General features: G+C 50.0%; 1 protein-coding gene and 1 long non-coding RNA gene across 4 annotated transcripts in view; one reads left to right on the top strand and one right to left on the bottom strand.

Moving 5' to 3' along the window:
• Positions 1–23,305, top strand: LOC128347616 (uncharacterized). Its single transcript, XR_008317618.1, has 4 exons — positions 1–85; positions 471–541; positions 1,056–1,237; positions 22,653–23,305. It is a non-coding gene; the product is annotated as an uncharacterized LOC128347616 (long non-coding RNA).
• The window catches only part of LOC128347423 (zinc finger protein 420-like), a 35,921-nt gene continuing 16,708 nt past the window's right edge, over positions 4,929–24,141 (bottom strand). Inside the window, exons 1-9 of one of the 3 annotated variants that reach the window (XM_053302034.1) lie at positions 22,556–22,660; positions 20,800–21,285; positions 20,341–20,467; positions 20,043–20,125; positions 18,959–19,085; positions 17,045–17,737; positions 13,582–13,661; positions 12,974–13,124; positions 4,929–9,154 (exon numbers count right to left, since the gene is read on the bottom strand). In XM_053302034.1, coding sequence (XP_053158009.1) covers positions 7,314–9,154; positions 12,974–13,124; positions 13,582–13,661; positions 17,045–17,737; positions 18,959–19,085; positions 20,043–20,125; positions 20,341–20,467; positions 20,800–21,186 — 3,489 coding nt within the window. In that variant the 5' untranslated portion in view covers positions 21,187–21,285; positions 22,556–22,660 and the 3' untranslated portion in view covers positions 4,929–7,313. Of the gene's footprint in view, positions 9,155–12,973; positions 13,125–13,581; positions 13,662–17,044; positions 17,738–18,958; positions 19,086–20,042; positions 20,126–20,340; positions 20,468–20,799; positions 21,431–22,555; positions 22,661–24,141 lie in introns of those variants that run through there. The other 2 variants (XM_053302033.1, XM_053302035.1) reach the window with 2 other exon arrangements.

The following is a 24,141-nucleotide window of genomic DNA, read 5'->3' as shown; positions in this document are numbered from 1 at the left end:
AACTGACCTCCCCCTTAACCAATCCTCTTTTTCAGTTCTTCAGTTCTCCCCCGGTGGGCACTTCAGGGAGGATGCTACTCCACAGGTAAGTGAATTCCATGAATTATACCAAGTCCTGCTTTCCACTTAGAATCTGACAGAGCTGAGTCTGCCATGACAGTGGTTGGCCCTGTAGTTCCCATCCTTCCTTAGCAGGATGAGGCCTAGCTGGGTCACCCCTTGCTTTTAGCTTAGCTCTCGCCTCTTCTCGGTGGCCCTGTTTTAAATTGGCCAGTACTGAGCCATGTAGGATGACAGCTTTTCAGACTTCCAATATCTATGGGAATATAAAGACTCATTCTTTTCTGTATTTAAACCCAACATGTGCAATACAGTAAAGGCATTGGTAACACAGCATTCACAGCTATTTGATCACTATACACTGGATATATTGTGGAGTTTCAGCTCACATGACTTCTCTGTGCACGCAGGTTCCAGCTGGCTTGCCGCCTGACTCGCCGTCTCTGCCTGCTGGGAACTTGGTTGTCCACCTCCATTCCCAGTAAGTCCTTTACTGTTTCCTGTGAGTTTGTTCCTTGTTTGGGCCCTCTGGGCTTCTGTCCTTGCCTCGCCTCCTGCTGCAGGAGTCCCATTCTCAGCAACCCCTCTCTGCCCGAGTGACTTTAGCCTTTTGGCCCTTCTCTGTTTGCAGTGAATCCTTGATCGCTGTCATATCCAAATCCACGTCCAAAACCCAACCCCACTCCGAGTGACTTCTTGTTCAGTTCCACCTCCCCTGGAGGCCTCTGTTGATCATACCTCCTTCATTACTTTACAGATTTTGGCGCGCTCCAATGCTGATGGCCACTCAAACCCGAGTGTTCCGTTCTGCCGGCCCTTGTCACATCCTGTAGCCAGCCCCAGTGGTAGAGCCACTGTAGCCAGCCTCTCTGTTGGCTGTGATATTTCTTGAATGTTGCCAGGTGCCTCAACTCGTTGGCCACCCAGGCTGCTCTGGCCCGTATCTCGCCGCCGCCTATCGCCTGATGCTGTTCTTTATTTCTTCGCATTTGCAGCGTTTGAATGGTGTATCGATCCAAGAGCTGGCGTGCCCTCGGACTGACCGCCCATCAAGATGGTGGCGCCATTACCAAGCTGGTTCTCGCCGCCGTCACCTGATGCGGGATGGATGGAGCTCTGGGGGTGTAGGACTGGATCTCTGGCCCCCCTCGATTCCCCTTCTTCTTCCTGGGACCAGGTAGGTCTCTGGGAGTGATGTCCTCCTCCATCTCTCTCTCCTGGGCCCGCACCTGGCGAGCTAGTTCTTGTGCCCTATGGGCCTCCCTGTGCCCACTCTCACTATTTGCTTCCAGGACTGCCAGCTCAGCTCAGGCCAGTTGAGTCTGTGGGCCAACTCTCTTTTCAGGGCCCTGGTGGCCAGACAGTCCTGCAGGTGGTGCCGCATCGTTCCTGCGGGCCTTTCTTCAGGCGGTTGCTAGTCTTTGCAGCTTTTCCTGGGGCAGGCCCGTTCCTCCCTCCTTATGGAGCCACAGCTTTGCACTCTGGATGTTTAATACTTGGTGTCTCCCAGAAGGATTATGGGATCTCCTGTGCTTTGTCTGCATAGTTCTTAGTTTGATGAAAATATTCACGGGCTCCATCTGTCCAGGCCTCCTCGGGGAAAGCTTGCCCTCCGTCCTGGTTGACCTGATAGACCAGGTACACAGATAACTCTGCTCCTGCCCATCTCTTCTGTTCTTTCCTCCTTCTGACCGGAGCCCAATGTTCTCTCTCCAGGAGCCCCCAGAGGAGCTCCCTGTGCCAGGCCTTTAACTGTGCATTCCGCTTTCGCTGTTCTTCTGGCACCCGGCCCTGTCTCTGGGCCTGCTGCACTGTCTTCTGGGCCTGTTGCAGTGCGTAGAGGTCCTCGGGCTGGCCAACTTGCCACTGTCGCATGTCTCCAAGGACCTCCTGCTGGTACCCTCTCAACTTTCTTTTGAAGTGGGGCATCAGGTGTTGCATCTTCTTTCTAGTGGTTTCTGCTGACTCTCCCTCCCTCTGACCTCCACCAGCCATCACTTTCCCATGGGGTATCCTTCCAGTCCGCCTGGAAGAAGGTGGCGGCCACCTCTGCTGCTGTGCTGGCTGTGTGTGGTGTGATGGGCATCTCGTCGTCCTCGACATTGGCCTCGGCTGCTCACTGTCCTCCTCTCTGCCATGCCCAGGCACCCCAGGTATCACCCAAGAAGAGCTCCAGGTAATCAGGGTGAAGCATGGGCAGTCCCAGGCAGCCCCAGGGAACGGGCTGGTAGGCCACCCCCTGTGGTATGGGGAGGTGGCGTGTCCCCCACGGGGAGGTGGCGTGTCCCCCACAGGAAGTCAAAGACTTGCACCTCGACCTGCAGGAGACGCCAGGGCAGAGGGTAGACGGCAGCCAGGCTGTGGGCCACTGGTTTAGCGCAGACTTTCACGAAGAGCGCCTGCTGGAATAGATGTAATCTCCAGGGGTGCCATGTCTTCAGGAGGCTCTTGGTCTTCTTGGCCTAGTTCTGCCAGCCGTCCCTCCAGACCTCAGGGTGCGGCCCGAAGTCCACCCCCAGGATGTTGAGGGTCTTTTTGCCGTCCGCCTCCTGCTGCTGCTCTTCCCGGGAGCAGTGTCTCCCTGCGCTCTCCTTCACCTGGATCGGACCCTCTGCGATGATCAGGTGGTCTTCCCATCCCAGCTCCACAGTTGTGACCCTCTGCTACCCATCACTGTTCTGCTCTGGCTCACCTTGGTGTCCTCTCGTGACTCCTCCTCCTCATTGCTGCTGATGACTGCCCTCTGGTGGATGACCCCTCAGGTGACATCAAGGAGGATTTGCTGACTCTTCTGGAGGTTCACTTCTTCTTCCGAGAACTCTCCGAATCTCCAAAAGGCCTGGATGGCTCTGTCCTCCTCTGCTGCCGATGCAACAAGAAGCGTCACATCGTCAGTGTGGGCCATGACTTTAACTTGGTGTCCCTTACGTGGCTGGATGACCAAGAGAGTGTGGTCCACATTGGAGGTTCCCCCCTTGGGGGGGGGCTGGTTGTTGCTGGACGAGGAAAGCCATGCCGACTCTGCCCTCCTCATCCCTCGACCAGTAGGAGGTTCCACGGGCTTGGCAGGTGCATCGGGTGTCGTCTTCCTGCTGTTTGTTGTTCAAGTGCGTTTCCTGCAGGGCGACGATTGCATAGGGGAGGGTGCCCAGGAAGACCAAGACGTCCCTCCTCCTGCCTGGCATCCTCAGTCCTCCTGTATTCCATGCGGCCTCTAGAATAGTCGTGACGTCTGTCATCCTCATGGCATTCTCTCGGGCCTCTCTGTTGGTAGTTGTCATTTTGGCTTTGCATGCGGTGTTCCTTTCGTCCTGGTCCTTGCTCTATCGCCTGCTTTTCTCTTCACTGGTCTCGCTTAGTCCTTCTCTGCCTAAACCTCTCTGCCCTTTCCCTCCTCTCACTTTCCTGTGGTTTCTTCCAGGGCTGCTTCCCTTCCTGGCAGTGTGGGTGTGGGAATAGCCCTGCTCTCAACTTCTGCCCCTCTTGGCACCTCTGGTTGTGTTTTGGCCAGCCGAGGTGCAGCTCTTTCTGGGTTTGGGGGGGAGGAAGCGGTGGAGGGGGGAAGGAAGAGGGGAGAGATCCCAGAGATGGAGCGGCAGTGGGGGTCAGGTGGAGGGGGTTCTGGAATGAGAGGCAGATAGTTGGAGGGAAAGTTGGAGGGAGGGGCTGATGGGAGTGGATTAGGAAGGATCCCTAAGGTTCAGGGTTCAGAGAGGAAGAAGGGTTCGGGGGTGGGTCTGGGGGGGGGGCAGTGGCCTCAGCTGCTGCTGCTACTGCTGCCTCGTCGCCACTCTTCTCTCTCCACTCACTCGGCCCAACTCGTGGTCTGTTCTTGTGCTTCTTCCTCCTCTTCCCTTTCTCATGCCCTCTCCTGCTCTCTTCCTTCCTGCTTCTCCCCCTGTTCATTATTAGCCCCACAGCAGAGGGAGGAGGCTGTGTGTACACCTGGTGCTAGCAAAGAAAAGGAGGCAGTCAGGAGTAGAGATGAGGCTGTGCCACTCCATAGTATCATAGCCCCATAGGGCTCCACTGGGGGATGGAGCTGTGGTTCAATGGAAGATTCGATCCTTGGCATCTCCAGGTAGGGCTGGGAAAGACTCTTGCCTGAGACCTTGAAGAGCTGCTGCTAGTGTAGACCAGGGCTGCACAACGTTGGCCCTTCTGCAGAGGTTGGGCTACAACTCCATAAGCCCTGACTATTGGCCACTGTGGCTGGGAATGCTGGGAATTGTAGTGCAAAAACAGCTGGAGGGCCCAAGTTATGCCGCCCTGATGTAGACAATACTGAGCTATATGGAGCAGTGGTCTGACTCAGTAGAAGGCAGTTTTTTGTGTTCTGCCTCTTGGCCAAGAGCTGCTCAGATGGCAGCAGAGAGGGTCAGGGGGCACCTTGGAGCCCAGTAATCTGCCATTTGAGGCAACTGCCTCACCTCGCCTCATAGAAAGACCAGCCTGGCTCTGAAGGGGACAAACACTCTGCTGTCCTCCTTTGCATCTCCCTCAGGCCCTGGACTGTGGCTTCTTTAGAAAGGTACACTGTCCCACAACCAGGGCTAATGTGCTCCTTCAAGTCAAGTGAGCGTTTGGTAACCTTAACAAGCACCAATGGAGGAATATCCTGCTCTGGAGAAAAGGAGAAGAGAGAACTGCCTTCCCGTGGTTTATGTTTTTATTCAATAAAATTGGATAACATTTATACTGTAACTTGAAGAGATTTTTGTTTTGATCTCCATAAAATTAAAGGTTGATGACTCAGGTGGGAATAGGTAGAGAGGCAGCTTTTCTTGCTTGCCTCCTAATAAGGCTGGGTGAGTGCTCCAGCACTGAGGTTGAACAGTGTGGCAGTGGTAGCCTAAGAGACTCCCACATCCATTTTTAAAAAAATTATTTCAAATATTTTGTACTGCTATTCTAAAAACAAAAAACAATTTACACAGAGCAGTTTACAATGTGAAAACATAGGAAAAATAATCCATAAAAGAGAAAAGTACACAAACAAAAATATGCATCAGGGGGTGCAGAGCCCTCCCTAAGCATTTGAGGAGTTCCACCACTCCTTTTACTGAACTCATAGGAACATAGGGAGCTGCCTTCTACCGAGTCAGACCCTTGGTCCATCTTGCTCAGTATTGTCTACACAGACTGGCAGCGGCTTCTCCAAGGTTGCAGGCAGGAATCTCTCTCGGCCCTATCTTGGAAATGCCCAGGAGGGAACTTGGAACCTTCTGCTCTTCCCAGAGCGGCTCCATCCCCTGAGGGGAAGATCTTACAGTGCTCACACGTAGTCTCCCATTCATATGCAACCAGGGTGGACCCTGCTTAGCTAAGGGGGCAAGTCATGCTTGTTACTACAAGACCAGCTCTCCCTGCCAAATCTAAAAACCCTTACCTCCCCGCAAAGCATCTTTCCTTCTCCCTACCTCACCACCAAAAATTAAATGATGAGTTGTTCCTAAAGCTTTCCCTTTGTCTATACCCCGATATGCATCAGAATAAAGCCAGTGTTAAAATTGGCTAAGAGGTTAAGGATTAAAAGCTATCCAAAACAAAAAGAAGGTCTTCAGGACCCACTTGAAAACAGCCAGTACAGAAGCCTGGTGAAGGCCCTCAACTGAGTCATTCCATAGACATGGTTCCACCACTGAAAACGCCTGGATGCTGCCAATCTGATTTGAGTTAGCAGCAGATCATGAGGCAACTCACGCACACATTCAAAACTGGGCTAAGCCCAGCCCAGTTTTGTACGCGCGTGTGAATCACTGGGATTGGGCCTGACCCCAGTGGCACTATGGCGGCAAGCCCACTTGTGGAGCCACCCCTCAAAATGTTCTCCTAACCCCGTTTTGGCATTCGTGTGTCAGCCGGGGCTGCTTGCAGCTGCAGCTGGCAGACTGTGGGGAGGGGGATTGGCAGACTGAGGGGGAGGGGCACTCACGCGGTGCATTATTGGAGCACCAGGGGGCAGGGCAGCGTGTCCCAGCACCCCAACCTCCGGAGCTACCAGCAGGAGCTGGTGTTCGTCTGGGTGGGCGATCTGCCCGCCCAAGGAGACAGAACTGCTCGTCTGCGGGGAAGGTAAGTTTAACCCACCTTCCCCGCAGGCTGCCCTCTAGCCCTTCTCACCAATCGTGAGAAGAGGCTCTTTATCTCACAAAAGCTTAAATTATCAACAGATTAGTCTTTCGGGTGCCAAAGGATTCCGTTTTGGCGACTGCAGATTAATATTGCTCCATTTATGGGATTTGCACATATGGAATTTCCTCGCTTCGACAGCTCCTTCCAAACATCAAGGATGAGCAGAATTGCTCTTCCATGTGGTTCCTCTGAAGTCTGTTAAGGCTTTATTTACGTAAAATGGTGCCACATTATCGCCAAGGCCTCGAGACAGATTACAACAATATTCAAAGCAGTTAAAGCAGAATAAAAATACCCTAAAAAAAAGTACAGAGCCAAAAGCTAGATCATACCATCAGTTCTACCAAGAGGGGCCCACTCAGATCTCCTTGGTTCCCAAGGTCTGCCCAAAAGAGAAAGCTTTTAGCAAACACCTGAGGGTCAGGAGAAAGGGGAGTTTATGACTCTTCCAAGGGAGGAAACTCCAGAACCTGGGGGCCTCCATGTGGGAAGGACCATAGCTCAGAGGCAGAGCAGCGACTTTGTACACAGAAGGTCCTAGATTCAGTCTCTGACATCTTCAGTTGGACTAGAAAAAGACCCCTGGCTGAAACATGAGAGAGCTGCTCCCAGTCAGTGTAGACAACACTGAGACTAAGGTCTGACTCAATATAAGACAGCTTCCTGTGTTCATCAGAAGCATCTATAGCACAGGTGCAGAGCTGCTACTTTGGATGCAGAAGGTCCCTGGTTCAATCCCTGCCATCTTCAGGTAGGGCTGGGAAAATATTTCCCTGCCTGAAACCTTGAAAAGCCACTGCCAGTCAGTGTAGACAAGACTGAAAAGGTGGACCAAGGGTCCAACTCTGTATAAGGCCCCTTCATATGTTCCTAAGGTCCAGTCCCACATGAAAAATGACAAAACATCTCACTGCAACCTGAGCATTTATATGGTTTGTCCCCAGTGTGTATCCTTAGATAACATCTAACACTTGATTTATCACATTCTACAATCTGGGAGATTATGCAATCTCACTTCTGTGCAACTTTCAGGAAATTAAGGCTTGAGCTTTGACTAATGCTCTTTCTGTACTATCAGCATGCAAATGGTCTTCCCCCATATGAAGTTGTAGATGGTTTCAAAAACCTGATTTATTGCAAAAGCTCATGCCACTATCTAAGCATGCAAAGGGTTTCTCCCCAGTGTGGATTTTTTGGTGGGAAGCAAGATGTGTCCTGCGACTGAAGCCCTTCCCACATTCCAAGCATTTATATGGCTTCTCCCCTGTATGAATTATTTGGTGTTGTCTAAGATTTGAGCTCTGATTGAAGCTCTTTCCACACTCCGAGCATCTATATGGTTTCTGCCCTGTATGAATTCGTTGATGGGAAGTAAGGTTTGTGCTCCGACTAAAACACTTTCCACACTCCAGGCATTTGTGTGGTTTCTCTCCTGTGTGGATTCTTTGGTGACGAGTCAGAGCTGGCCTTTGACTGAAAGTCTTTCCACAGTGCGCACAGGTATATGGTTTCTCCCCTGTGTGGATTCTTCGATGTAAATTAAGGTGTCTGCTTTGACTGAAGCTTTTTCCGCACTCCACACACTGGAATGGTTTCTCCCCTGTATGAACGACTTCGTGTCTTAGTAGGTTTATCCTCTGACCAAATCGCTTTCCACATTCCAAACACTTGAAGGGTTTCTCTCCTGTGTGAGTTCTTTGATGCAAAACAAGGTGTGTCCTCCGACTGAAGCTTTTCCCACACTCTGCACATTTATACTGTTTTTCCCCAGTATGGACTGTCTGATGAGAAGTAAGGTTTGAACACTGGGTGAAACTCATTCCACACTCTAAGCACTTAAATGGTTTCTCCCCTGTGTGGATTCTTCGATGTAAATTAAGGTGTCTGCTTTGACTGAAGCTTTTTCCGCACTCCACACATTGGAATGGTCTCTCCCCTGTATGAATGACTTCATGTCTTAGTAGGTTTATCCTCTGACCAAATTGCTTTCCACATTCCGAGCACTTGAAGGGTTTCTCCCCTGTGTGAGTTCTTTGATGCAAAACAAGGTGTGTCCTCCGACGGAAGCTTTTCCCACACTCTGCGCATTTATATGGTTTTTCCCCAGTGTGGACTGTCTGATGAGAAGTAAGGTTTGCACAATGGGTGAAACTCATTCCACACTCCAAGCACTTAAACGGTTTCACCCCTGTGTGGATTCTTTGATGGGAAGTAAGGGCCGAGGGATAGCTGAAGCTCTTTCCACACTCCGAGCATTTATATGGTTTCTGCCCTGTATGGATTCGTCGATGGGAAGTAAGGTTTGTGCTCCGACTAAAACACTTTCCACACTTCAAGCATTTGTGTGGTTTCTCCCCTGTATGGATTCTTCGATGTAAATTAAGGTGTCTGCTTTGACTGAAGCTTTTTGCACACTCCTGACACTGAAATGGTTTCTCCCTTGTATGAATGACTTCGTGTCTAAGTAGGTTTATCTTCTGACCGAATCGCTTTCCACAATCTGAGCACTTGAAGGGTTTCTCCCCTGTGTGAGTTCTTTGATGAACAACAAGGGGTGTCCTCCGACGGAACCTTTTCCCACACTCTGCGCATTTATACGGTTTTTCCCCAGTGTGGACTGTCCGATGTGTAATAAGGTTTGCACACTGGGTGAAACTCATTCCACACTCTAAGCACTTAAATGGTTTCTCTCCTGTGTGGATTCTCCAGTGGCATTTAAAGCCCGAATTAGAGCTGAAGATTTTCCCACACACAGGGCAAAGATTTCCTTCCTTTGCCTTCCCTGGTTTTCCTCGGAGTGGGATTTCATGGATGACATCATTCTGAGAAAAAAAGGATGCATTCCTCCTTTTCTCGTTTGCTTCCATTTCCATTTTTTGCTTTTCTGCCTCTTTATAGCTTCCCTTTTCCAGTGACGCTCTGTCTGGTTCTTCCCCGTTCTTCCTCTCCCAAACGGCATCTGTGAAAAGGAAAAATAACCTGGTGGAATCTCAAGGGAGAAATGTAGCCTCTAATCCAGGAGCTAACCCAATTCACATACATTTGAAGTAGCAGAACAGAAAAGCAGGGTTAGAGCACGTTGGCCAATGAGAAGCTCCAGCTGTTGTTGGACTACAACTCCCATAATCCCTGGCTGTTGACTATTGTACCTGGGGATGATAGGAGTTGTAGTCCAAGAACAGCTATAAAGCACTTTGGGAACTTTTTGTTGAAAAGCAGTATATAAATATTCATCATATTTGTAGTTCTTCATGTGTTTGGGCCTGCTTCTCCCTCACTTGCCAATACGACAAATGTGATTGGCTGACTGTGTTGGGGCATTGGCTGTGCCCGTTTTCTTGAGTGCTCAGGGTTGTTTTTTCACTTTCTCTCCCATTCATTTTCCTTGAGTTTATTTCCCCACAAAGCAACCTCTCTTGCTTCTCTCCTGACCAGCAGCAAAATTTTATTTGCATTCAGGGGGATTGAGGGTAAGAACATCAGAACAGCCCTGCTGGATCAGGCCCAAGGTCTATCTAGTCCAGCATCCTGTTTCACACAATGGCCCAACAGATGCCTCTGGGGACCCCATAGGCAAGAGGTATGTGCATGCCCTCTCTCCTGCTGTTGCTCCCTTGCAACTGGTATTGAGAGGCATCGTGCCTCTGAGGCTGGACTAATGGCCACCAGACTAATAGCCATTGATAGAACTGCCCTCCATGTCCTCCACCCTTATTCTGTTTTTTTAAAATGTTTGTACAAGCTGCCATTTTGCAACCAATTCCACCTCACCAAGCCGCCATTTTGTGACTAAATCTGCCTCCCCAAGCTATTGCATGCTAGTAGCTCCCAAAGCTCTGGTACACACACACACACACACACACACACACACACACACACACACACACACACGAAACTCCTGGTAGCCTTACGCCTGCCCATCCCTGGTTTAAAGGGAGGCAGATCCTGCCACACGTTGAGGCTCTTCACACGATCAGTGTGAAGCACCTGAGGGGGTTCTGTGGGGATGGCAGGCTTAGCCTGCTCTCTCTGCAGACGAGCAGCCGCTCATAGCTGGATGGCTGGATCGGCTGCCCACACGACTGCCGTCTCCATCACAGAGCTGACAGGGGAGGCGGGGATCAGAGGCTGCGTGGCTGCCGGAAGTTCCAGGATGCCCCATATGCAAGCACGCAGGGCATCCTGGATAGACCTTCGAACCTGGGAGTCTCCCCATGTGTTGCCATGGCGTGGAGCTGCGCCATGGCGGAACACGATCAGGAAACCCAGTTTAGCAGAGTGCTCTCTCGGCTAACCTGTGCTAAGGGGAGGGCTACTTTGGCGGGCTAGTCGCCAGAGAACCACCAGGCTCGCCCGCTGGTTCTCACAATGGGGAAAAACCAGGCTGGGCTTCTTTAGCCCGGTTTCCCCCCATCGTGAGAATAGCCTCATTGAATAGCCATGGTTGATTTGCATGAACTTTCAGTCCGCACACTGCAGTGTGTCGGAATTGGGACACCTGAATTTTCTCTCTCTAAGTGTCAGCTTAGCTTACCACAAAGGATGGTTGTGCAGGTGAATGGTTCAACTGCAAGTAGCTGTGCTGAACACCTTAGAGAAAGAGAGAATTCAGGAGAGAAAGATGACAAAAAGGGTGGTGGAGGGCCCATAAGCTCAGTGGCAGAGCAGCTGCTTTGCATGCAGATGGTCCCAGGTTCAATGCCTAGCATGCCCAATAAAAGATCTTGGGACAAGATTTCAAATAATTCTGCATCAGACCTTGGAAAATGGCTGCCTGTCAGAGCTGTTAGTACTTTGCTAGATGGACAAAGGACAGCTGCATATATCTCTATGCTTAATAAGTCCTGATCCTGCATTCTCTTTCACTACCAGGTCTATCAATGGCTGCTAGTTTGAGGGCTATAGGCCACCTCCAGCCTCAGAGGCAGGATGCCTCTCAATACCAGTTGCATAGGAATAGCAGTAGGAGAGAGAGCATGCCCTCACCTCTTGCCTGTGGGCTTCCCATCGGCATCTGGTGGGCTACTTTGGGAAACAGGATGCTGGACTAGAGAGGCCTTGGGCCTGATCCAGCAGGGCTGTTCTTATGTACACCAAAATCAGGCCTAACATGAATGGAATAGGTTTTTGCCAGCAGAAAGGCAATTTTTGATCCAGGTTGATAATTAGTTAACTTGGGGGGGAAATTGTTATAACAGGGTTTAAAAAAAAAATGTTCTGATGGTTTTTATAAATGAAACACAGGGATTCCCAGGCTTGAGTCCCCAGATGCTGTTGGACTACAACTCCCATCATCAGTGGTCAAAGGCTACCTCATCCAGTAGAGTTGTAGTCCAACGACTACTGGGAATCCAAGGTTAGAAAGTTCGCAGGATTTCAAAAGAACAAAGAGGTGAGGAATTTGGGTTCCAGTTCTCCAAAGAGAAAGTCTCTGAACCAATGTTTGGGCCCACTCAAATCTCAAATTTTATGGTGAGGAATTTGGGTTCCAGTTCTCCAAAGAGAAAGTCTCTGAACCAGTGTTTGGGCCCACTCAAATCTGAACCCACTCACAAACCTGGAATTCCCTACTCACTATAAAGGCATTGCTTGTATCAACCATCCTCATTCCCTACAGTAGGCCCCCAGATGAGGTTGGAATACAAATAAAGGGTTCTGGGATCTGCGAGATCAAACCAACAACAAACAGTAAGATGAAAAGCAAGCAACAACCCGATCCAGTAGATCTACAATAGAAAATATACACAATCCAAGACAAGACAAAACTACCAATTGGAAATGCTATCAATGAAACAAACATATAGCATAAGAGGAATGATCAGTCTCGATGTAACATAAAGACAAATAAGTTTGCACGTTACATCCACAACGGTGACCAAGCAACCTCTGCCCCGATGCAGGTCCCCAGCAAATCCAAATTATCTTTACAGCCACCTCTACTACTTCTGGAACAGCCACTTTCAATCAATCAATCAATCAATCAATCAAAGAACCAAGTTCTTGTCAGGTACAAAGCTACTCACCAACTTTGTGCCTGTCAACTTGGTTCTTGTTCTCCATTCTGTGAACTTCATCATTCCTCTTATGCTACTATTCATTCATTCGATTTATATACCGCCCTTCCAAAAATGGCTCCGGGCAGTTTATATGTTTATTTCACTGATATCGTTTCCAGTCGGTAGTTTTGTCTTGGATTGTATAGGTTTTCAGTTGTAGATCTACTGGATCGGGATGCTGCTTGCTTTTCATCACATGGTTCGTGTATAGTTTGGTGGGGGATCTTATTGTTTCCTGTTGGACTACAACTCCCACCATCCCTAGCCACAACAGACCAGTAGCTCCCAGCCTTGGTTCCCCAGAAGATGTTGGACTACAACTCCCACCATCCCTATCCACAATGGCCAAAAGTCACTGTGGCTGGGGATCAGGTCCCCAACAACATCTGGGACATCTTAAGTTGGAAACCCTTGATATTAAAAGAAAGCTCCGCAATTACCATCCAGAAAGTGCTATCCAATCATAGCCGTTTCCTGAGGCTTGCAACCAGGCTTGGCTTGAACACCAGGAAGGAAATCCTGGAGAAGAAGCCAGTAGTAGATTTCTAAGTCATGACTCAAGGCGGACACGGGAAGTGCCCATGAGAACATTCCGCCTCCTCCAAGGGCAAGCCTAGAGGAAGCCTCCGATATCCATGTCAGGCGGATAGCTCATGTGGTTGCAACAAGGAGTGAACAGGCAGGGACTACCTCGCCCAGTGGAGACACCCAACAGAACTAACCCAAAGAAGATGCTGGGGGTTGGTAGATACCCAGAGAGGCCACCACACCACAATTCTCCTCCATGACTTCCCCATGCAGGGCTCTTTGCTCCAGGTCCAGAAGAGCCCACTTCTCATTTAAGCGTACCGCCGCCTCAAAGGAGACTGGGTCCTGAAAGAAAAACAAACACAAAACATTTTCTCTTCACAAACAATGTCAAGAATCCGTCCCCTTCTAAGCACAAATTGAGAGGGCTGACAATGTGACTGGGGTCTCTCTGGCAAGACTGAAAGCTTCCTCAGGGGAGTTCTCAGCCTTCTGAGTGGACAGCTTTAGCAGAAGAAAAGAGGCAGATGCTTTCAAACATCAGGTGACAGAGGTACCAGGAGGTCGTAGGGACATAGGAAGCTGCCTCCTACTGAGTCCAGCCCTTGCTCCATCTAGTTCCGCACTGTCTGCTCCGACTGGCAGCAGCACTCCAGCATTCCAAGCAAAGATCTTTCCCAGCCCTACTTGGAGTGAGGCCAGAGATTGGATCTAGGACCTTTCACATCTAAAGCAGATGCTCTACACCTGAGCTATGGGCCCCATCCCACAGTCTTCCACTCTCCTCCCCAATTATCCGTACCTGATCTGGCTTCAGAGAAGCTGTTTCCACTCCATCCTGCAAAGAGGACTCAATACACATCGGCACTGTCATTCCGCTACCTAAGAGAGAGACAAAAGGTGGTTGCCAAGTTATTCACCCTTTAAATGCATTTTAATTTTATGCATGTACATTTAGAATATCTGTTCCTAGGGATTTGGGTATAAGGGATCCCCAGTCTTGGATCCCCAGATGTTGTTGGGACTACAAATCCTGCCATCCCCAGCCACAATGGCCTTTGTGGCTGAAAATGATGAGGGCTGAAGTCCAGCCACATCTGGAGACCCAAGACTGTGAACCCCTGCTTTATGTGAGAGATAAAGATCCTCTCCACATATGGGCACTGGAGCTTGATTCAGACTGCTTGGCCATACTGGTCTTGTGGTAGCAAGCATGAATTGTCCCCTTTGCTAAGCAGAGTCCACCCTGGTTTGCATTTGAATGGGAGATTCCATGTGTGAGCACTGTAAGGTATTCCCCTCTTAGGGGATGGGGCCACTCTGGGAAGAGCACTGGCTTGCTTGCATGCAGAAGGTTCCAAGTTCCCTCCCTGGCTGAGAGAGACTCCTGCCTGCAACCCTGGAGAAGCCGCTGCCAGTCTGCATAGAGAATACTGCTCTAGATGGGCCAAGGGTCTGATTCTGACTGAAGGCAGCTTCCTATGTTCCTAACATCCTGCATATGTTGGCTGACATCCTAACTAATGGTGTATTGGCACAACATGCGCTCATGCAAGAAGGCTGCAGAGCTGCATGAAGTCATAATGCTGTTTAGGAAAAAAGACATAGTAACATAGGAAGCTGCCATATACTGAGTCAGACCATTGGTCTTTCTAGCTCAGTATTGTCGTCACAGACCGGCAGCGGCTTCTCCAAAGCTGCAGGCAGGAATCTCCCTCAGCCCTATCTTGGAGATACCAGGGAGGGAACTTAGTACCTCCCCAGAGCGGCTCCATCCCGAGGGAAATATCTTACTGTGCTCATACTTCTAGTCTCCCTTTCATATGCAACCAGGGTGGACCCTGCTTAGCTAAGGGTACAAGTCATGCTTGCCATCACCAGACCAGACAATTAAGGGAAGACATGATAGTGGTCTATGAAGTTGTGCATGGTGTGGAGAGAGAGGAATTTTTCACCCTCTCTCACAACACTAGGACCAGGGCTGGGGAGGTCAACCCATGAAACTGATAGCCAGGAAATTTAGGACCAGCAAAGGAAGTCCCTTTTCACACAGTACATAATCAATTGATGGAATTCTCTGCCATGAGATGTGGTGATGGCCACCAGCTCGGATGGCTTTAAAAGGGGGCTTTTAAAGGAGGAAATAAATCTATGAGTGGTCACGAGTCTTGATGCTATAGGCTTCCGCCAAGTTTCGAGGCAGTTACAGGGCAGCAGCAGCAGGAGAGAGGGCATGCCTTCATCTCTTGCCTGTAGGCTTCCCAGAGGCCTCTGGTGGGCCACTGTGTGAAACAAGATGCTAGACTAGACAGGCCTTGGGCCTGATCCAGCAAGGCTGTTCTTATGGAAGGCCTTTTCTAAAACATATACAAGGCTGTGCAACTTGTCAACATCTGCTCGCGTAATTACTAGTCTCAAACAAGTGTTCCTTTCTTTGAGTAACATCCTTGAGTTAGTACAACACTAGCCTGGAATGCAAGCTCTGGACGCAGCAGAGCTTTGCCTGTGCAACGTCCTTCTGCTAGCGCAGCACTGTCAGCCACTGAAATCAAACACATTTTTCCATAGTGGCAAATATGTTTTGGGAGAGCTTGGAAACAAGCAAATCCCTCACACAGGCGCAAAGGGACAGAAAAGCAGCCTGCAAATTTCTGATATCCTCTCCCCTCCCCATCCCCCAAAAAGAAGACTAATGGGAAATATACCACCTTAAGTGGCGTAGTGGGGAAATGCTTAACTAACAAGCAGAAGGTTGCCGGTTCGAATCCCCACTGGTGTGTTTCCCAGACTATAGGAAACACCTATATCAGGCAGCAGTGATATAGGAAGATGCTGAAAGGCATCCTCTCATACTGCGTGGGAGGAGGCAATGCCTGCAAGCCTGGAGGCTCTCACGGTGGGGGAAAACCGGGCTGTGCTCCCTTAGCCCAGTTTTTCCCCACTGTAAGAATAGCCTCAATATGTTCTCCCATCAGCGATTTTGCAGGGGAAGTTCACGATGCTGGATAGCCGAACATGCCCTTGTGGGCTAGGAGTGATTGAATCTGTTCAACACGAATACTGTTGAACATACTGTCCCTTTTATTATAATAGACTTATAACTCCCTTGTTACTGAATTTTCCTAGCCAATACTTTTATATAAAGCTTTTGTCATCCAATATCAAGCCAGCTTACAATGTGGGCAAATTTTGTGTGGCGGTGGCCAAAATCCGCCAGCAATTAACAACAGTTAATCCATAGTTATGGTCAAGTGTAGAGACGCTTTTCGGTGATGGGAACTTGGGCTTTATTATAGTTTCGAAATATTGCTTTGTGTTGGATCTATTTGATCCTTAATAAACTGATTGCAAGGTGCACTTCTACTCCTTGCAAAGCTTGGAAGACACAAAAGGGAGAAGAGGCGGCTGCTGGCCATGTCCCCTCCTCCTGGCACCACTTTCAGAGATTGCGAGGGTTGGTTTTGAAAGAAGGCTGTGCCCCTGCACCAGGGCCACAGGGCAAAGCAGCATTTGGGGAGCCAGCGTGGTGTAGTGGCTAGAGTGCTGGAGTAGGACCGGGGAGACCCGAGTTCAAATCCCCATTCAGCCATGATACTAGCTGGGTGACTCTGGGCCAGTCACTTCTCTCTCAGCCTAGCCTACTTCACAGGGTTGTTGTGAGGAGAAACTCAAGTATGTAGTACACTGCTCTGGGCTCCTTGGAGGAAGAGCGGGATATAAAATGTAAAAATAAAATAAAATAAATAAATAAATAAATAAATAAAATTTGGCCCCTCACTTTAGGCACAGCAATACTTTGCCAGTGGCCCCTGGTGGCGCAGTGGTAAAACTGCCGCCCTGTAACCAGAAGGTTACAAGTTTGATCCTGACCAGGGGCTCAAGGTTGACTCAGCCTTCCATCCTTCCGAGGTCGGTAAAATGAGTACCCAGAATGTTGGGGGGCAATATGCTAAATCATTGTAAACCGCTTAGAGAGCTCCGGCTATAGAGCAGTATATAAATGTAAGTGCTATTGCTATTGCTAATACTGAACCTTAGGCCTTCCCTGCCTGGGAGACCTCAGTGGGATCCCAGCACTAGCAGCAAACGAGCAACTTATGGAAAGGTTGCTCTGGGCCCTATTCTTTGCATTGATGGGGACAGGAGAGCTGGTGTCTCTTGTCAACACAGAAGGTATAATTAACATTCAAGAAAAAATAAAGGAGGTACCATATTTGATTAGATACAATGTTTGGGGGGGGAGTTACCTTTAATTATACACTTACTTTTCCAAGGACTACCAGGACCTACCCCAAGAACCCCCAGGGGGTCCCCGGTCCCTGGGTTAAGGACCCCTGACGTATAGGGCTGCACCTCCATGTGGCTTCTCTCATGTGGAATAAGGCTTCCTTGCTGAGTGGTCTCCACATTAAGGACCCCCGCCTTAGATCGCTGTGCCCCTGTGTGGCTTCTTTGATGTGAAGTCAGGCTTCCACGCTGACTGAAGCTTCCTCCGCACTCCTGGCATTTATATGGTTCTTCCCTGGTGTGAATGATTTGGTGTCGGATCAGGTTGGCCTTCTGAGCGAAGCTCACGCCACAGTCTGAGCATCCGAAAGGTTTCTCCCCTGTGTGGGTTCTTTGGTGGGCAACAAGCTTTGCACGCTGACAGAAGTTCATCCCACAGTCCAAGCACTTAAACGGCTTCTCCCCGGTGTGGATTTGCCAGTGGCGTTCCAGATTTGATTTCTTACCAAAGCTTCTCCCACAAATGGAGCATTCATATATTTTCTTCGCTCTGCATATTTTTTCTTGAAATGAGATCTCCTGGAAGTCACCACCCTGAGAAGCAGAGGATTCATTCCTCCTTTTCTGTTTTGCTTCGGCTTTCCTTCTCTGCTGCCCTCCCTCTTTACAGCTGCTTCTTTCCAGTGATGCTCTGCAAGGTTCTCCCTCCTCCTCTGCTTCCCACCCATCACCTGTTGAAATGAAGAGAAACAAAACCAGTCAGAGCCCAAGGCAGGAACTGATCCAGCCAACTGCTGCCATGATTGACAAAATGGAATTCATTTAGAGCAGGGTTCTCAAACTGTGGCCCTCCTGCAGTTGTTGGCCTGCAACTCCCATCATCCCTGGCTACTGGTCATTATGACTGGGGGTGATGGGAGTTGTAGTCCTACAACAGCTGGAGAGACATAGTTGGATGGACATGGGCACCTAGGAAGCTCCTTATACCATTGGTCCATCTAGCTCAGTATTTTTTACTGACTGGCAGCAGCTCTCCAAGGTCCCTGAGAGAGAAAGGTCTCCCCAGCTCTACCTAGAGATGCCAGCGACTGAACCTGCAGCCTTCGGCATGCAAAGCACTGAGCTATGGTGCCATCACCTAAGATTTCTGGACTTAGAGGGACAGCAGGTCCTGCACTCATTAAACTGTCTCTGTTGACTGGCATTACTGACTGCCATCATGGTACAGAATGCTGGATTAGGGCCACGGAGACTCAGCCAGGAGTATGATCTACCTTACAGGGTTGTTGGGCAGGCAAATGAAACAGCCCCAATGTTACTGCTCAAAACTCCTTGGAGGGGAACAGGATAGACACATCTATATGTATCTGCCCATAAATGACTCGGGAGTCAGCCATCAGTGCCCAAGTTGTAGACTATCTAATGCAGCTAGTCTGGCCAAGGGGGTGGGCTGTAGTTTGGGCATGGGGCCTTAGCTCAGTGGTAGAGCATCTGCTTTTCATGCAGAAGGTCCAGAGTTTGATCTCTGGCATCTCCAGGTAGAGCTGAGAAAGACTCCTGCATGAAACTTTGGAGAGCCACTGCCAATTGGCATAGACACAGGGGCGGAGCCACCATTGAGTGGACGGGTTCAAATAACCTGGGCCGCCGCCCCTCAGGGGCCATGCCTCACACCCCAGACACGCACAGGGGGTGGGGCTAGGGGGGCGGCGGCAGCAGAACCTGGACCACCACTGGTCTCCCTCCGCTCCTGCATAGACAATACTGAGCTAGACAGACCAAGGGTCTAGCTCAGCAGAAGGCAGCTTCCTATGGAAAGAACCAACAGATGAGGCTTCCCCCATACAATGGAAAGACGAAGCCATCCTTCAGAGAGAACTGACCAAAATAAGAGGAAGTGGGATGCTGATTAAAAGAGATGACAATCAGTTTGGAGAAAGAGAGACTCTCACCCAGAGAGGCCACATTCCTATAATTCTCCGCCATGACTTCTCCGTGCAGATTTCTCTGATCTGGAGCCAGCAGAGCCCATTCCTCCTCTGTGAATTGCACCGCCACCTCCTCAAAGGTCACCAGACTCTGAAAGAGAACATATTTTATCTTCACTGATAACATAGTGGCTCTTTCCCTTCTAAAGCAGCATCTGCAGTAAGGAGAGACTCCTGGGGCATCTTCTGCAAGCCCCAAGTCTTCATCAGAACAGGCTAGACCAGGCCAAAGGCCCATCCAGTCCGGCATCCTGTTTCACACAGTGGCCCACCAGATGCCTCTGAGAAGCCCACAGGCAAGATGTTAGGGCACGCCCACTCTCTTGCTGTTGCTCCCCTGCAACTGGTATTTAGAGGCACCTTGTCTCTGAGGCTGGAGGTGGCCTATAGCCACCAGACTAGTAGCCATTGATAGACCTGTCCTCTGAGAATTTGTCGAAGCACCATCCCAGCTAGTGGCCATCACTACATCCCATGGCAGAGAATTCCATAGTGGAATTCCAGAGAATTCCATCAGTGGCCAAACTGGTTCAGAGGAGGGCAGCAAAAATGGCAAGCAGTCGGACACTAAGTCCTAAAAGGAACAGTTGGGCAAGTTTAGCCTGGAGGAGAAGAGGCTGAGCAGGGATATTATACCTGCCTTCAAATATCTGAAGAGCTCTCACATGGAAGCAGGAGCAGACTTTTGTCTGTTGCTCTTGAGGACTGAACTAGAAGCAATGTGTTGAGATGACAAGGAAGCAGATGGAGGCTAGACATTAGGAAGAGTTTCCTAATTGTAAGAGCTGTTGGGCAGTGCAACAATCTGCCTCATGGAGAGTTGGGGTGCCCCTTGTTGGAGGTTTTCACACAGAGGCTGGTGGACCATCTGTCAGGAATTTCCTGCACTGGGCATGGGGTTGGCCATGAAGATCTCCAGGGTCCTTCCCAACTCTGAAATTCTAGGATCCTATAAGGCAGACCCAATCTTACAGGCCCAGAGAGATGTGTAGGAAACAAAGGAACCCAGGATGTCAGCTGCCCATCTCCTACCTGATTACTCCCCTACCTGATCCGATGGCACAAAGACTGTTTCCACTCCACCACATAAAGGAGATGACTTCGTAGGTGACGTTGGTACCACTCCATCACCTGTAAGAGAAACAAAACAAAATTAATTATTGTAGGTTACATAGGAAGCTGTCATCAACTGAGTCACACCACTGGTCTATCTAGCTTTGTACCGTCTACTCTTGACTAGCAGCAAGGTTTCAGACACATATTTTCCAGCCCTACTTGGAGATGCCAGGGATTAAACCTGGGAGCTTCTGCATGCCAAGCACTACTGTGCTACAGTTCTTCCTTACCTCTCAAGGTGGCATCTCCATCGCTCTCCTGAACAATTCTTTTGAATAGCGGCCTCTGTCTGGTGTCCAACAGAGTCTTCTCTGTTTTAGGAGATAGAATGGCCACTTCCACCAATGGTCTCTGCACCTGAAAGAGCAGTGAGGATCCCAAGAAGGGAGTGAAGAGAAGAATTAGAAAAGGTGCAAGCAAAGAGATGGGGGGGGGAAGAGGAAGAGGGACATCGCCTTCTTGGATGATTTCCACCTGGAGGGAGGTGCTAACATAGGAGTTTCCAAATCTTGGGTTCCCAGATGCTGTTGGCTCCCCTGCTGATAACTGCCTTAGGTTTCTTTTTAGATCGTGAGCCCTTTGGGGACAGGGGACCGTTTTTATGGATTTTTCCTATATAAACCACTTTGAGAACTTTGATTGAAGAGCGGTATATAAATATTAGGAGGAAGAGGAGGAAATGCTCTCACCTGCTGCTGCTGCTTCTCAGCCTGGCTCAGGAAGAAACCCTCTGCCAGGGCCACCGCCTGGGCACTGGTCTCCGCTCCACATTCTCTGACCCAACTCCTCATCTCCAGAGGCAGGATGGTGAGAAACTGCTCCAGGATCACCAGGTCCAGCATCTGATTCTTTGTGTGCCTTTCTGGTTTCAACCACTGGTGGCAAAGACTGTGAAGTTGGCTGCAAACCTCCCGAGGCCCCTCGGCCTCTTGGTAGCAGAACTGCCTGAAGCGCTGGCACGGGCCCTCTGAGCTCAGGTTGTCCTTAGCCAGGGTCTCCTTCACAGTTCTTTCCCAAAGCTCCCCACTGCTCTCAGCCTGGGTGGCAGCAGGGCCAGCTGCGTCTTGTACATCCATCTCCAATATGTGCTCCAGAGCTTCCAACCTGGTTAAAAATATGACTTTGTTGTTCAACCAGATTCTTTCGCAGCTCAGGGACTGCAGTAATTGTCGGTCCTGCAAAGCCAACATGTTTTGTTATTCAAATATTCTTTTTGTCAAGATCAACAGGTATTTTAGAAGGGGAAATGTACAATACCAGTGAGTCCAATAGCAAGAGGGCACTTTTCTTGTAGGAAGAGAGGCAAACACTCAAAAACTGGGGACCAGATGGAGTTTCCTTCATCCATGGGCCAGAGACCAGAGCCTTTGACCTGGCTGGTTATCATATGACAGCAGCATCCCTGCCAGCCATCTGCCCCTGATATTTCTTCCCACATTCATGCAGGATAGCCACAAATACAGAGGCAGAAAGAAGGGGAAACTAAGGCAATTATTGTGGAGGAGGGGCTCAAGGGAAGGCAGAGGGATATGATATCCTCTCTCTCCCCTTGAGTCCCCTGCTCCAGAGTAGTTTCCCCCTTTCCCCTCCTCTGTAGCTTATAGTTTGTATACCAGGGCAGAGCGACACATGAATTATTTTGAAACTGATTTCCATCTCCAGTTTCTGCTGGTTTCTGGCAGTTTCTGCTCCAGAAGAGCAGAAAGTTCCAAGTCCACCCCCCTCCCCCACCCAGCATTTCCAGATAGGACAAGATTTTTTTTAATAGGACAAGATTCTTTAATTGAACCAACAAACTACCAAAGCATACAGTATGTTACCAAAGCACAATTATATACAAAGTGGTTTTCTGTACACCATATGTCTACAAAGATTTACACGTAAAGATTTGGTAACCTACAGGGTTATAAAGTATATGCAGGCAGTACTGTAATTGCGGGGGGGGCGGGGGAGGATTACAAAGCACATCAGGTAATGGGGGAGGGTTATGTCCGACATCCATTTCCACAATTTGTCCCATTGCTGTTTAGAAGAGATACACTTGTCTTTTTGCATATAACCATACAAACTTTTCCAGAAGAGATTTACTGTCTCATCCACGAGAACCTCTTGGTCGCGTCTTCCCTCCCTATTCCTATGCAGGAGCATTGCATAAATGACACACTCCTGCCTGGAGAAGCCACTGCCAGTCTGTGTGGTCAATACTGAGCTAGATGGACCAATGCATGGTCTGACTGGGGGGGGGTCCCAGGGGCTCCCTCCCCAGCAGCAGCTACTACTCCCCTGTCTGCCTTCTTTGCATTCACTGTCAGTGCCTTTCTCCCCATGGGGTCTTCTCTCCGCCCACCCCTCACTTTCCTGTCTGATTTGCTTTGCATTTCCCACCCACTTTCCCCTGCAGCCCTGGGACTTAGTCCCCACTACCCAAATGCACGTGGGGCTCACCAGATCCCTGGAGGACAAGGACAAAGACCACTTTTCCCCGGGAAGAAAGTCAGGCAGGTTGTAATTTACAAATCCTTCCTTCCTCTTGCCTCTCTAGGAATCCCTACTCTCTCATTTTAACCCTGAGATGGAATCCGTAGCTTGTGAAGAGAATGCCCTGCCTCCTAGCTGGCTCTGCTGCAAGGAAGAAAAGCAGCCTGGACACATTCAGCAGGGACAGCTCCCTCTTCAGGCAAAGTGAGGCAATCGCCTCAGGCAGGACCTTTGGGGGTCTTGTGGGGTGTGTGTGTGTGTGTGTGTGTGTGTGTGTGTGAGAGAGAGAGAGAGAGAGAGACAAAATGCACCCCTGCTTGCATCGCCACCACCGCGGCTGAATACACACTCCACGCTGCTGCCTACCCGTGTAGGCAGACACTTAGATTATGGGAGCTGCTGCCTACCCGTGTGGGCAAAGGGGGCGGATGGCGCACCAGCAATCCTTGGGCCAGCCCTGTGTGGTGTGGGGGGACAACCAGCAATGAGCCCATGATGCTGCTGCCATGAAGGAATCTGCACTCAAATTCTCACTTCAGATTAATAAATCAGGGCTACTATCAGCTTGAGTCACTGCAATTTCCCCCGCTTCACTGTGTTCTTTCCGTGCCTTTAGCAATTGCTTGGGAGGAGATGAGAGATTCATCAGGTGCAGCTTCCCCCAGCTTGGAGAAGTGATGAGCTTTACCTCTATTCAGAGGCACAATAACCCCCAGACCTTGGGGACCCGGTCAGGTCCTCCAGGGTGGGGGCTCCAAATGGCGGGGGGGGCTCGGCAGCCACCCCGTGCCCGCCCCGCCAAACCTCCGGTTTTGTTTTGTTTTGTTAAGTCCCCCACCCCCTACTGCGGCCGAGGGGGAGCAGCGCAAAGTCCTTCTCCCTTCTCCCTGTCTCCCCCGGCGGCAGTGAGACTGGTGGGACGCTGGCCGCATCCGCTCAAGCCAGTGCAGGGGCGTAACTACTATTAGGCAAGGGGAGGCAGTCGTCTTGGGGCCCCACTGCCTCAAGGGGCCCCCCAGAGGCACGTCACATGACTCCCCACCCGCCCATGTTGCACCCCCTATGAATTATGTTGAGTCTCTTGGAGATCGGCAGGAGCAGAGAGTAAAAAGACTAGATTCAATGTGAACTGGATATTCACCGTATTCATAATGGGGATGTGAGTGTGAGTGCACGATATATTGTGAAGTGTGTTTGTGTGTATATCAGCGAGGGGCCCATTTTAAACTCTTGTCTCTGGGCCCCCTCCAACCTTGCTACGCCCCTGAGCCAGTGTCTTTGACAATGTGCTGCTGTGCTGCTGCTGCTGCAACAAGGCGCGCCTCCGATGATCTCTAAACTGCGCAGGCGTGCCTGTACTTTGTTAAAGATGCTGGCCTGAACAGACGTGGCTAGTGCGTCCCTCCGGTCTCTCTGCCGGGCGAGCGTGGGGGAGAAGGGAGAAGGACTTTTCCGATCCTCCCCACAGGCACCACTCGCTGCGGTAAGCGGGGGGAAAAACAGCAAAGGAGGTTTCGGGCCCCTCGCAGGCATCATCTTGGTATGCCTCTGGC

The sequence above is a fragment of the Hemicordylus capensis genome, chromosome 2 (genome assembly GCF_027244095.1).
Source record: "Hemicordylus capensis ecotype Gifberg chromosome 2, rHemCap1.1.pri, whole genome shotgun sequence".
In the NCBI taxonomy this organism is placed as follows: domain Eukaryota; kingdom Metazoa; phylum Chordata; class Lepidosauria; order Squamata; family Cordylidae; genus Hemicordylus; species Hemicordylus capensis.
Note: the sequence above shows the minus strand (reverse complement) of the source record. Positions and strands in the feature narration are given on the sequence as shown.